Consider the following 13,692-nt stretch of genomic DNA (forward strand, 5'->3'; position numbering starts at 1 on the left):
CAGCACACAATGCAAAAAATCTCTGCTTGGATAAAGCACTCTTCTGCTTTTGTGACTCAGAGGCAAAAATGAAACATTTTAAAACCACTGACTGTGAATACAATGTTAAGCAGAAGTCTGAACTACTTTACTACTGAGCTGCAACAAAGTACTTTCTCAGCATCTTATGTAGCTCAGCTACATGAAAATTTGAGTGATAAAGACGAAGGAGGATACAGAGAGAAGTCACTCTGAAAGCTAGTTTCAAAAATCTCAACATTAGTGTCAAATATTGACTATTAGTTACTATTTTATCTCTCTGCATTCTACTTTCACATACACAGATAACTACTTAGAAGGAAAAAAAGCACCTACTTTTACTTTCTTCATTTTGTGAAACTTTTATGATCAAAAAAAAAAAAGAAAAAAAAAAATCTGTTACTCACCAGCATTACATGCACACATAAACAGCTACGAAAGGGAACCAGGCATATTTATGACTGCACATACGTATGAATGCTTTTTCCAAGTTAAAATACTTTATGTCAGCTTTAAACAGGGAAGAAGCCTTATTAACAGTCGAGTTATAAATCTCTGAAATACAAGTTTATATTGGAAATGCTTGGGCACCCTTAAGTATAATAGTGCTAGTGGATACTGCAATAACTCCAGACCTAGAATTTAATAAAATACAGTCACTATTCTACAGTAGCATCACAAAGAGCCCCATTAACTCTCCTATTTCTACATGAAGGAATAACATTTTTAGCAGCTAAAGCTGAAAGAGAGGGATTGAAAGGAGACAGAAATATATCGTGTTTCAAACAAAGGCTCGGTTTAAAACATATTATGAGGTTCATTCCATACAATGTACAATGTCTATTTCACTTATTTGAAATGAATGACTATACTCTTGTACATTTAAAAATGTTTGTTTAGTAAATAAAGACGTGTATTTTCTGCGTGTCCTTCTCGAAGGACTGGCTCTACTCCTTCACTGGACACAGATACAAGTTCTACCAAGCCAAGAACCCATCCAACAGTCACATCTCACAGCAAAAGTAGTGAGGGCTTTGCAAGCTAATACAAAATATTCCTTATTCATCTCATAAACATCCAAAACGGTAACTAAAGTTGCATATCTGAGTTCACAGGAGCATGCATTAAGATGTTTCGAAACAACCCTTTCAAAAACTGGTTGTTTTACTTTTGGCCAGTGATTAATATCTGCGGCTGAGATTTTGTGGTACTATACAGGAAATTAATTATCTTCAGACATGTAAACCATGTGGACCTTGTAGTCCAAAAGCACTGAGAAAATTCAAGGGGAAGCTACCAAAAATTACAATTTAGAATGGCAGTGAAACCACTGACGGAGAAAAATAGAGTGTGAGTTGTTTCTCTTTTGAAATACAAATGTGATTTGTATCCACATACAAAACCAGGTGATTAGGTTTGTCCCCATAAAGGTGCTCCAAACGCATGACCTTGGGTTTCAGAGACTTCCCACCATCATCAATGACACTTGAGCAGGACAGTTTTACCCTTGTAAGACCAGAATAATGCTAGATTACTGAAAGTGGATAACAGAATTATCCAGTTCAGCTTATCTCAAAGTTTTTATACATCAACATATATATTTTTCATAAATGACAAGCCATTAGTACTTTTCCTGGCCAACCCAGTAAGGTTTGGTCCTTGGCTCTTTCTAGATTATCAAAGTGTTCACGTTAGTCCATCTTATAGACAGATGATAGAAAGGTCACTGATAAAACTGAAAAAAAGGCATCTTAAGAGATGAAAGTTGTCTTAAGAGATAAAAGTGATTCAGCACTGGGAGCTTAGTTTCAATCTACTTTTTCGTGTCCATAAAGAGACGACACTCTTAAAACTGAAAAGCAGAGAAATTACAACTGATAGGTTGATATAACACACTGACAACAAGATCACATACAGATGTGGCTGGGTCCTGATGCATGTGCCTTGAGAAACTGAAATTTGGGATTCTGCTCAATACTTAGTTTCAGAGCATGGAAGTTATTCTCTCATCTGATTATTTGGAGGGAGAAAGAAGATAATGACTGGTGAACTGCAAAGCCTTTTCAATCCACCCTAGGGAGCAAGAGTTGATTCCACAGTTTTTGTAGCCTTTTCAGCTTTGTCCTTGCTACTGAAAGCAGAGCAATATATACCCTAGCACTGGTGCTACGGATGAGATATCACACTGAAGCAAAAGGGACTCTTCACCTGTAGTACGTTATTTCTGCAAGCTACACAAATAATCTATTTTAAGGTATTACATTCAAAAGCATCTATTGCTGTGAAGAATGATAAAATCAATCAAAAATTATTTTTATTCCTCATAGTCTTTATTAAATGCTGTTGACATTTCATCATCTTACCAGATTGTGAAATGCAAGCACTGAAGGAAATATTAAAAGCAACAAGTGTATGTTATGTATAAGTATATATTACTGTATATCACTTGTTGTATGTTGCAGCATAAGAATGCATTATTTTCATATGGATGGACAGCCATTCAAAAAATGAAAAAGAAAAAAAAGAAAAAAAAGAAAAAAGAAAGGACCAGAAAACAAACCGATCATGTTTGCCACACTTCATTTTATTCACTTCAGCAACAAACTAAAGAAACAAGTCTTACTCTGTCGAAGTTTCATGTCTTATACCTAAATCTATGGTTTCCAGAACATCAATTGACTTCAGTTTTTATGGTGTCACAGGACAGCAACAACCAAAAAGCACTTCCAAGAGCTCATTTCTACACCCTACTTCATCAGTCACAAGGCTTAATATTTTGTGCTCTCTTCTTCAGGTAAGCTGAAGCAGGTGAACACAGCTGGTGTCAAAGAAGTTGCTGGTGCAAAACCAGGTAGATTTAGAAACTACTTTAAAAGAAGCTTTTAAGAAGAAATGTTTCTTACACAGAAATAGCCATTTTATTTTCCAGTGTCATTGAAAGCATAGGGAAGTTTATTTGCCAAGTTAAAATTAAAGACTCCTGTTTGTAAATGTTTGCTTTCAAAAACCTGAGGAGGAATAAGAGCTATTAAAGGTAAGAAATCTCTCTTTGGTATTCATCTTTTAAATATAATTCTAATGGGAAAAATGATTCTTTAATCTTACTTCTAATGTTTGTTTAAAATAGTAATATTTCTGTTGCAAATACAGAAATATAATCTTTCTGACTGCAGCAAACTTAGAACATCACAAAAAAACATTCTAGAGTTCCACCAAGAGGTCAACTTGCTTTATATAGCTCTTTACTGGATAACACTCAAATGGACATCTGTTAAGAGTTAATAGACTAACAAAGCAGCTCAGCACATTAGTAAGGAAATACCTTGTGCCTGATATACTCCAAATACTGTTTTGATCCCAAAATGACAACTGGATGAAGGACGGTGATTGCAATGGTAGCAAATTTCACTTCAGGCTCCAGCTAAGAGGCAGAAAACATTCTCACTGTCTAAACAGAACTAAGTCCATATGCACATGTTGTACAGTCACATACGACTGAATTACTGTAACCACAGCTAAGGCCTCACAGGGATGAGTTCTGGGTGGCTTTATGGTTAAGCTGTAGTTGAAAATGGAACAGTAAGACAGCATCAGAGGAAAACTGGAGAATATTAAATTGCTACACTGCAACTAGTGTCCTAACTATACTTAAATTCTGCAGCAATAACAACTGAAGTCGAATTTGTAGGATAATTTGTAGGATAGTGACAAATTTGGGGAAAGGAAGACTACAGGGAAAGAAAATGAACTAAACTTTGAGGTAGCAGGAAGATGGATCTCAGAGCTCTCCGCATAGCCAAAAATGAGCTTTTAATACCAAGCTTCCCAGAACTGACTCACTGGTACTAAAAACAGCAACAAAAAAGTTTTAAGTAGATATCTGACTCTTTTCTTCTATCCATAAATCTCACCAACTGGTAATGAATTTCCTTTCCATTCCACAAAGTCAATCTACAGAGGGCCTTGGAAAAACATAGGTATGATGAAGTTATCATTTACAACAGCTTTTCTTTCTTGCAATAGAACATGTGAGACAAACAAGTCATCCCAAAATTTACCAGACAAGCTACCACTCAGACAGAATCCCTAAATCACAGCCAATCTTATGACTCTCTATGGTGGTTCCACATACAACACAGATTTCCTGGATAATTTCCACAATACTAAAATAAGCATTTAAAAAAATTCATTTTCACATTACTTATAAAACCCAGGATAGATTTTCACATTACTTATAAAACCCAATGGAAAAACTCGTAACAACTTCATCAGGCAAAAAAAATTAGTACAGTAACCATGTGAAGCAGGATGACAAAAACAAAAACCAAAAATAAATAAACAAAAAAACCCAGGAGTTCTTTTCACAAATGATTTGTGCTCAATTCTGTTTTAGCACTTTTTGATATTTTCAGCCAAATATTATGCTTGATTCCTCACCTTAGGAACACACGAATGACAAACTATGACTCCCTTCTAGATGGGCTCCATTATGAATTTCAAGCTCCATATTCAAACTTAAAAAAAAAAAAAACCCACAAATCAGTGTACTGAATGTATACAAAGGCACCAGTACTTGCAAATCTTTCTAGGAGCTCAATAGCTTTTCTTTTTCTTTTTCCTTAAGCTCAAATCACAGTAGATGCATTTTACTTGCATCACTAAGTAAAATTTCACTTAAATATTTCAACTGACTTTAAGTATATCAGGTAAAGATACAAGCAGATCTTCTGGATTAAATGGAAAGAAACTTTCTACATAAACTTGGGGACATGCAAACTTGTTTTCAACATCAGGGATTACATTTTCAGGCAAACTGCAATCTTCTGTATAAATTATGTATGTGTGCATATTTGTGTGTGTATGTGTAAAGATGTAAAATACATAAGACATCATAGTCTTAATTTCCCTTCAAACTTCAATTTTTATACATCATTATTTCCATTTAGAAGGTGAACTAGCTACTAGCTATATGGAAAAAGAGGATTAAGAAAAACCCTCATGCTCACCAATTACTCTGGAAAGTATTTTATTTTTTAAAATTAACCTAACTGAAAATTTGTGCAAAGGAAGTTAGTGTGTATATATTTATGCAATCAACAAAAGCTCCTATGGCTGAGGTAAATGGCCAAGTGTATTTCTGCAAGAATGAACAATAAGAAAAGGTGACATTTAGCTTGGCTTGACACTTGGATAACTTCCAATAGCCCTGACTCACTTGACTACAGACTTTATCAGCTGTGGTCAGAACACTGCACACATTCAGACCAGGAAAACGGCTACAGAAAGGCGGACCAAAGTGGCTGCTTTTTTTCTTTTCCATTTTTTTTTTTCTCTTTTCAATTTAGAAAGGTAACAATCTTAATGACATGGCCTGGAAAGCCTCAAGAGTTCTGCAGATATACCATGTTTTGAAGAACAGGATAGTCTTTCCTCTTAAAATACCATCAAGGACCATTCACATGAGAACAGAAGAGCAGTGACTAAGATCTTTATAAATAGGAGCTGAAAGCTGGGTTGCTAAATCCATATTTAGCCAGCTATAGAAGTTGACCTGATTTTCAAATATGCCAAGCACCCTCTGTGTTTCTGTCATCAAACACCATTTGGGTTTTAAGAGTGTCCAGCATACTTGAAAATGAGGCCACTAATTTTAGAGCACAAACAGGAATCAAATGGTTATTTGATCAGGCTATATCAGGTACCTATTTGATCAGTTATTAACATCAGGCTGCTGTTTTGAAAATGTCAGTATCTTGCTTAGAAGATTTCCTAGATCTACTAAATGAAATTGCTATAAGAATAGCCAAACTAGGTCCAAGGGACCATTTATCCCCTTATTCTGCTTTCAACAGTGACTAGGGCTAGATGTTTATAGGGAAAATGTAAGAAGAGGCTAAATAGAAGGGGACATTTTTCATATCCTCCTAGCACTCAGCAACATGTCATGCTGCTGATCAAGTTATTGATAGACAGTGCTCTGCTTAAGTATGTTTTTGGTGCTAGCACTCATTACAGAACCATGACATCTAAAGTACATTAATCCAAACAGAAAAAAAAAGCAGTAATCTCATGTTATTCAAAACATTCCTCCCAGAAAAAAAAAAAAAGATGACTGTAGTTTCTAAAACTGTACTTCAATTCAAAGTAGACAAGGGTTTACAAACCTCAGTGTAGTACAGTAAATATAAACCCTTGCCTGTCAAAGAGTAGGAAGATCGCTGGCAGTTTCCAGGGCCCTAGAAGTGCAGCAGATTAGTGTAACTGAAAAATGCTACAGAGTTAGCAAAGAAGCAATAATGACTTTTGTGCTAAAACACCTCTTATGTAATTATGCAAGAAAAGCCAGGAACACAAGCACTCACTCAGGTGGCACAAAAAGTTTGACAGAAACTCCATGGACAAAAGACTTTTTTTTTCCCCTTGAGGGAATGAAAAAGAACAAGGAGTTCAGGCCTTCAGGTCCTGCCAAAAGGAGAGTAAGGCCTTGTAGATAGTAGATGATTTCAAGGATTTCAAACGGGATCAGTAAAACTGGATTGATTTTGATAGAGTGATTTTAAAACACGAACAACAATGGAAAGCAGAGCCTCCTCTTTCCCATTTGCAGTCTTTCCGCCAGGACTGTTCACATGAGTAATTCCATTGGCTCACATGAAGGTGTTTCCAAAAGAGAAATAACTCCAGTATTTAAATGCTAATGTAGTCTACATTCAATTCCTGAGTGCACAATGCAAGATCATTAAACAGATTAAACCATGAAGCTACATTTAGTGTCCTGATTCTAACCTGTTAGCTCTCAAGAGTACATTAATGATTGCTACCTCTCCCTGTGCTGTGAGGCCAGAAATCTCTTACCTGAAAAAAATCTAATGAAGAGCTCTGAAGTATTTATGGTCTGACACACAACCCTTTTCTTCTGCTCAATCCTATCTGTTGGTTATAGAACTTAAAATTAGATAAAAAGTGGTTAGATATTTATGAAATCCTCTATCTTCTACAGAAAGCACTGAATCTTTAGTCTTTAAGCTATCTAAAACCTGCTTCACAAAGTTTTTTCTTTTTCTTATGTACAGTTTAACATAATATTGCTGACAGTGATATGTGGGCTCTCTTACTAAACAAACAATATTTCAGTACAATTCAGTACTTCAGATACTTCAGTATCCTGAATACTTTGCTTGAACTAAAACTAGTGCAAAACCAAGAAAGTAGGCAAAATTAAATTCCCCAACTTCAAAGGCCAGCAGGAAGTAAGAAGGGATGATTGTGATTATTATTATAACTAATAAAGATCCTGTTTCCATACAGAAGTCCATAGCAAATTAAAAACACAGGAGGAGATGCACAGAAAACCTAAGTAACATGCATATCCTTTCAACCAGAGTTTTTCCCACAAAGCGTCTGCTAGACTCGAAGGAAAACGCAGCAGATGGATCCACGGTAGCGGCCGCTGGAAGAGACAACTTAAAGCCCCCAATCAGCTTGTGCCATGCCAGAACTATCATCACTTCATACCCTTCTGAAATGTTGGAGAAATAGCCCCCTTAACTCAAGGGAAGTATTTGGAGATATAAAAAGCACAGTAAGTATCAGCTAATGAGGAACAGACAAAGAAAAGTGCCAAATGCTGTAAAGCCCTGATACTTAAGATAATGACTGAAATTTATGACTGCTTCCTTCCCTGGCAGACAGGAGTACAATTAGAACTCTCAAAACAACAGCCCCTTTTGTGCTGGCATGCTGTGTTGTGTTTATATGGCTACAGATAGACTAGAAGATTAAAAAAAAAATAGTACAGCACCCTTTTAAACCCCAGATAATAGCAAACTTTTTAATGTGGGTTTGGGCATGGTTTTGTGCATAACTTATTCCCAACTGAAGTTACTCAGGCAATTATCATTACTTGGGCAGGAATTAACCATTTAAGTAACTCACTACAGGCAGAACCCTCTGAAAATCACACAAAACAAGAATAAGCATGCTGTATGAGTCACTCCAATTCCCTTTGCTGTCCAAATACAGCTTGACATTTAAACGGCTTAAATTATCCCTTTATTTCAATTTTAAAAAATTTGAATGTGCTTGACTTGAGAAACTGCAGAATGAAAAGCACCAGGAAGTATGTATGTCCTTCCTTTCATCCTTTACCTGTATCCAGTGATACAGATCACTTGGAACTGACTCATTAGAATAAGGAAATACAAGCACAGGTTTTCTCATCTCATTCACAAAGGAGATTGAAAAGCACTATTGCAAAAATATTTAGCATATGCAATACGGACTCAACTAATCACAGATAGTTTAACATCAGAATATCCTATAGGCCTTTCTCCATACAAATTCTGGGAAAGCTACACGCAAAGGAAGCTCCAACAGCTTCCCAAAGAGCAGAGCAGAACATCCGCAACTGAATCTTTAAGATTTCCCCTGTTGTGTGTTCTGACATTCTAGACCTCACATCTCTCCCCCTTTTCTCTTTCATTCCATACTCAGTGTGCATCTTCACCCTCAGAATTCCACTGATCTCTTGCAATACAGCTCAGCAAGAAGGCTTTCCTCATCTACAGCAATGGTCACACCAGCCTTCTAGTACTATGTCTTTTGAACTAGAGGAAATGACTGAGTAGTTCTCTTGATTTCATATGGCTTATAGAACACAACACACAACATCACACTTCACCAGTACGGCATTTAATTCCAAATTAACAAAATTTATGTGTCAAAGGAGAGAGTCATCGATTTTTCAAGTCTAGATCTTCATAAAATACTAAATGCAAACCTATACCAAAAATAATACTGTATTACACACTACAGGGATTTACCACTTTCATCCCTGATGAAAGCGCAAGAGAAAGGAAGAGGCTCCTGTAAGCCCCTTGCAAGCTTGCAAGAGAAAAGTTGGAAAAAGAAATCTGGACGAAGAAGAAAGATCCATGTATCATGAAATGGAAACTTTCATTATGTGGTTAATTATAGTGTTTTGGGTTTTTTTTAAAAAAAAGGGAGAGGAAAAAAAAACGGAAAACCTTCTAGCTCATCTAAGCACTTGGGCTGGCTTCACTCATGTGCAGTTTGAAGATCACACATAAAACTTAGCTGACAGCAGTCTCAAAGAGCTCAATACTACCAAACCAATAGTCTGGAAATATGCTTTTCCTTTCCGTTCACATCTTTCTAACAAAATTTTGTCTTGAATTTTTCCATCGACTGTTTTTTCAATAATGCATCTGCTTAAAGGCATCTACTCTACTGTTAGCAGTATTCAAATAGTGGAAAAAACAAAAACTGTATTTCATTCTCTGCTTTTAATGCAAACTACCTCATTAGTATTTTAAATAATACTAAAAAAAAAAAAAAAAAAAGAAAAGAAAAAGAAAAAAACCCAGACACTACGTGTCAATGTTATTTGCTAGACATTTCTATGTTACTAATAGAGCTGAAATTTTCTTGTAGTTCTGGACAACTGGAATTTAAATTACAAAAAGAAAAGTATTTTCTTATTCTTTTTACTCTCCACAGCTCCATGAATATTTGATAATACAATCTTCACAGTTTGTCTCAGTTTTCAAAGCCCAATTTTCAATTAGAAAATCATAAATCAAAACAGCCTCACGAATAAACACTATAGCCGAATTTTAGTGTATTCTTACTCTGTTAAGACATAATGGGAAAATTGTTACCGAAAGAAAACAGCACAGAATGGTACAAGTATTAAGCAAGGAATTAAACTGAACAAGTTAAAATAACTTTAATTCGGCTAATGAAGAAAATTCAGAGCCACAGGTCTAACAAGCTTGTATTTTCCTTCCATGAGTCCTGTTCAACCTAAAACTTACAGCATAACGGCTGCAAATAGCCCTGTCAACATGAAACAAGAATTAGAGTTTAAAAATTGGCTTAGTAAAATGTCACAGCAACCTTACATTGAGAGAAATTTGACACTGTTCTCTGATAAAAACAAAATAAAAAGGAGATACTAAGATGTTCTTTACCTAGCCATTCCCAGACTGGAAAAGTTGGAAGGGACTATCAAAACATCAAGCCTGGAGAAGGGATGGGTCCCCAGGGTGGTGTAGGCAGCGGAGAGGCACTGGGGAAGTAGCCAGAGTGCAAGATCCTTGCAGCTTTCCATAAGGCACCAGGGAGCAAAGACTCTATAAGGAATGACTGACTGCAACCTCATGTCAGGATTTTGGAAACGGCAGGGATACTCCACATGGCCACAGCGTTCTTCATGCCACCTGACAGTAAGAAAAATGCACAATAGTTTAATGATATCAGAAATATGCACAATTAAGTATATCAAGATAAGAAAGTTTTCTATACAATAGAAAGACAGAACTACAAAGCTGGATCACAAAGCCAACTCATTTGTATTCTCATGATGTTCACATACACACAGCAGTGAAAAAAATAGGCTGAAAGTATTAATATATGTCTGACTAGAATTAATGCAGTTTGTCTTAACTAGAAGTAAATGAGACTGGTCAAGACTTGTTTTTATAACAGTTACGTATCAAAAGAACATGTGTTTAAAATGTAAATTTAGAAAACCAAGTAAGTACGTAACAATAAAAAAGATACATTGCTCAGATATTTTTTAAACATTGTAAAGCATCATGAATACCTACACATAGCTACCCAAATAAGATCTATTTTCTCCACAAGTAAATTATATGCAATTAGAATGAAATGCAAAGTTCTGTGGGTTTTACTTTAACTAAATAATTTTCCATGAAAACTGGTAAATTCTCTTTTCCCCCTAAGTAAAGAAATGTAGTAGATACTAATTCAGATTTATCAGCATGAACATTTTAAGATATCACATTAAGATCAAGCTTGTTTTACATTAGTTTTACAGGATGTTCAAAGTTGTAGCTTGAAGGAAGGGGAAATCCAGTCTTTCCCTAACACTGAGGCAGATACTTTTAAGATAATTCATCTTCCCAAATAAATTCATAACTAAGGAGAAATTTGCTTCATGTTTTCACCTGCTAACTTGTCTTCTGTAAGATGTACTTCTTCCTTGGTTTCATATTTCAACATAAGGGAGCTGGTTCTACTATGCCTTGACAAGCAAGGCACTTACTATCATTGCACGAGGCATCACTTCAAGCAGTTATATTTGTAAGATCATGCTCCAAGTGAGTGCTGATACACAAAACAAATGATAGCACACAGAGCAGCACATTTTTTCTCAAGTGCCAACATTTTAACATCTTATATAACTCTTTCCCAGAAGAAGTCCATTTCTTCGGAAAGAAGTGAACTCTAAGCTATATGCAAGGGAACTACATCCTACTACTCATCATCATACATTTTTTTCCAAGGGTGGTCTGAACCAGTACCTTTCTGATCTAAAAGAATGGCAGTTCGTACCTAACCAGAACAGTTGAGATCAGGTAAGCACATGAAGCTAACAACCTATTTCCAAAAAAAAAAATTGCCAATGAGTCTTTAATGACCACAGGGAGATAGAAATCTTATTTCACATCCTAGCTCAATTTTGTACTTTCTATGGTATGACTTGGAACTGTATCTTCTTTCAGACTGCTCATTTCAGATTGCCTGCCACCTGCAACAAATGATGCTACACATTAAGATAGCTTCTTTCAGAATTCCTTCTTTTTGAGCTTGCTGTGCATTAAAGGCAATATACAGTGATGACCAACTACTGATGTACTTCTATAGAAGCACTCATCCCATAAATATATAAATAGCAGGAAAATAAATACAAAACAATCTCTAAAAGCACGTCTGACATACAAACCATCTTAAAGCCTCAGTGTATATGTCTTACTGACCTTAGATGAAATACAGAAGTTCTTATACTTACGACTTATATGGATTTTTTTTAACAAATATTAGCCAAGTTATAACCTATTAGAATACTTTAATTTCAAAATTGTATTCACAGATATCCTTCACTCAGTTTCCAAAGTCTCACTAGCTCTATCAAAGTGACTGCCACAGCCTTAATTTTAGTATGGTGTTAGTCCTAAAACAGCTGTCTGTTAGGTAAGTATTTTTAGGTTGTTAGGTAAGTATTTTTAGGTCAAGCTTCTAAATCCATTATAAAAAAGGCCTTAAGGAACTTGACAAGTGAAGGTAACGTGCAACATCTGAAATTCTGTTAACTAGCAAGAATACATATGGAAACAAGCTACTGTTCCAGGGAATTTATTTTTAGTCTGAATTGTCATTTGTAGGTTTATATATAATTTAAATATAATAATAATAATTTAAACCTGATGATCACTTTCAGCTACAATGGACGGATAGATATAAGTGTCCATAACAACTGCATTTCTACAGTTTTGGTGAAATATGGCCAACTAACCATTTTGTGTGCTGGAAAACAGACTATTTTCTATTAAGCAGAGTGCCTTTCTGCCTTTCTTTTAAAGGACAGCTGCAATATGTCATCCCAGGGAAACCACTGCATAGGCCTGCTCTAAGTCTGGGATGGGACTGTAGAGGATAGGAAAGGAAAAGCAGGTGACTAGGAGTGAGTAGATAGTACTGTAGTAGAGGGCATTAATGATCCAGAAGGGACTGAGACTTTAGAAAAGAAAGATCTTCCAGTGGTTGTTTTAAGAAACACTGGAGGAGCTGGTGTTATTGCAACAAGAGATGCAGGATGCAAATCAGAGGATATAAGGCTTCTTTAATCCTGTTATTCACTAAGCAGTCTGTTCTTACATAAAAAGATCCACACCCTTACCCATGAAATAATACCTCTGGAATTACTTCCCTGTCAAGATTTGGCTCTTCAGATTAAACATGTTCTGTTTTGATTCCGGTACTGAAATGACTCACTTTAACATTCCATGGAATAAATAAAAATGCTACACAAATATCTTATTTTTCAGAAGCAGTTGAAACACACACCTATAATCAGCTTTGGAAAATGGCAAAGAAAAGTCACTGTTTGTCCAAACATTAGTGGTGAATGGCTGCTGTTTAAATTCCTGCCAGCATCCAATGGCAATAGTGAAGGTAGATGCAGGCATCGGCATAGTCACGTAGTAATACCAGCTCAAGACACCTGCAAGCAAAGAGAACATTTGTACAGAATCATCAATCACAGAGCCAGTATTGGGAATTATAGTGTATTTGGATGCTGCGAAAGCCTCCCACCACAGAGCCACACAGCTATGATGAAGAAGGGAAAATTTCAAAGGGATACATAAAAGTGGTCATAAAAACTGACCATGGATTCCCTATCACTCCCTTCTGTCTGCAACTTCCTTTATTTATAACACCTCTACCTTTACATTAAATGCTACTATCTGCTGGTTTCTTCAGCTATTAATAAACAAACACACACAGATCCCTGCCCGCATCACTCTCCCCAGAAAAAGAAAACAAATCCCACAAGTCTTACAACCTTTAATCACCACTAGTCTCAACTATATTATCTATACAGAAACCTTGTATTTGAAATCAGAACAACACAAAATGGGTAAATAAGATTTAACAAACAACACTAATGAATCAGGACTGGCAATCTGAGGTATCTGATATGCCAGCCTGGCAGTGAGCAATCAAAGCTTGAAATCAGATGTGATATTGCCAAAGTCAATGATTTGGTTGTGATAATCCAGGAGCTGCTATAACAAGATTAGGGAGTCTATTTGAAGCTAAAATGATGATATCTCTTATCAGTATGGG

General features: G+C 35.9%; 1 protein-coding gene across 1 annotated transcript in view; it reads right to left on the reverse strand.

Moving 5' to 3' along the window:
- Window positions 1-13,692, reverse strand: part of CUNH9orf3 (chromosome unknown C9orf3 homolog) — a 180,131-nt gene that overhangs the window by 146,096 nt on the left and 20,343 nt on the right. Inside the window, exons 3-4 of the mRNA XM_026038247.1 lie at window positions 12,910-13,066; window positions 10,011-10,259 (exon numbers count right to left, since the gene is read on the reverse strand). Coding sequence (XP_025894032.1) covers window positions 10,011-10,259; window positions 12,910-13,066 — 406 coding nt within the window. The remainder of the gene's footprint in view (window positions 1-10,010; window positions 10,260-12,909; window positions 13,067-13,692) is intronic.

Source organism: Nothoprocta perdicaria, unplaced genomic scaffold (assembly GCF_003342845.1).
Source record: "Nothoprocta perdicaria isolate Ctin4 unplaced genomic scaffold, notPer1 scaffold_205, whole genome shotgun sequence".
Classification (NCBI taxonomy): domain Eukaryota; kingdom Metazoa; phylum Chordata; class Aves; order Tinamiformes; family Tinamidae; genus Nothoprocta; species Nothoprocta perdicaria.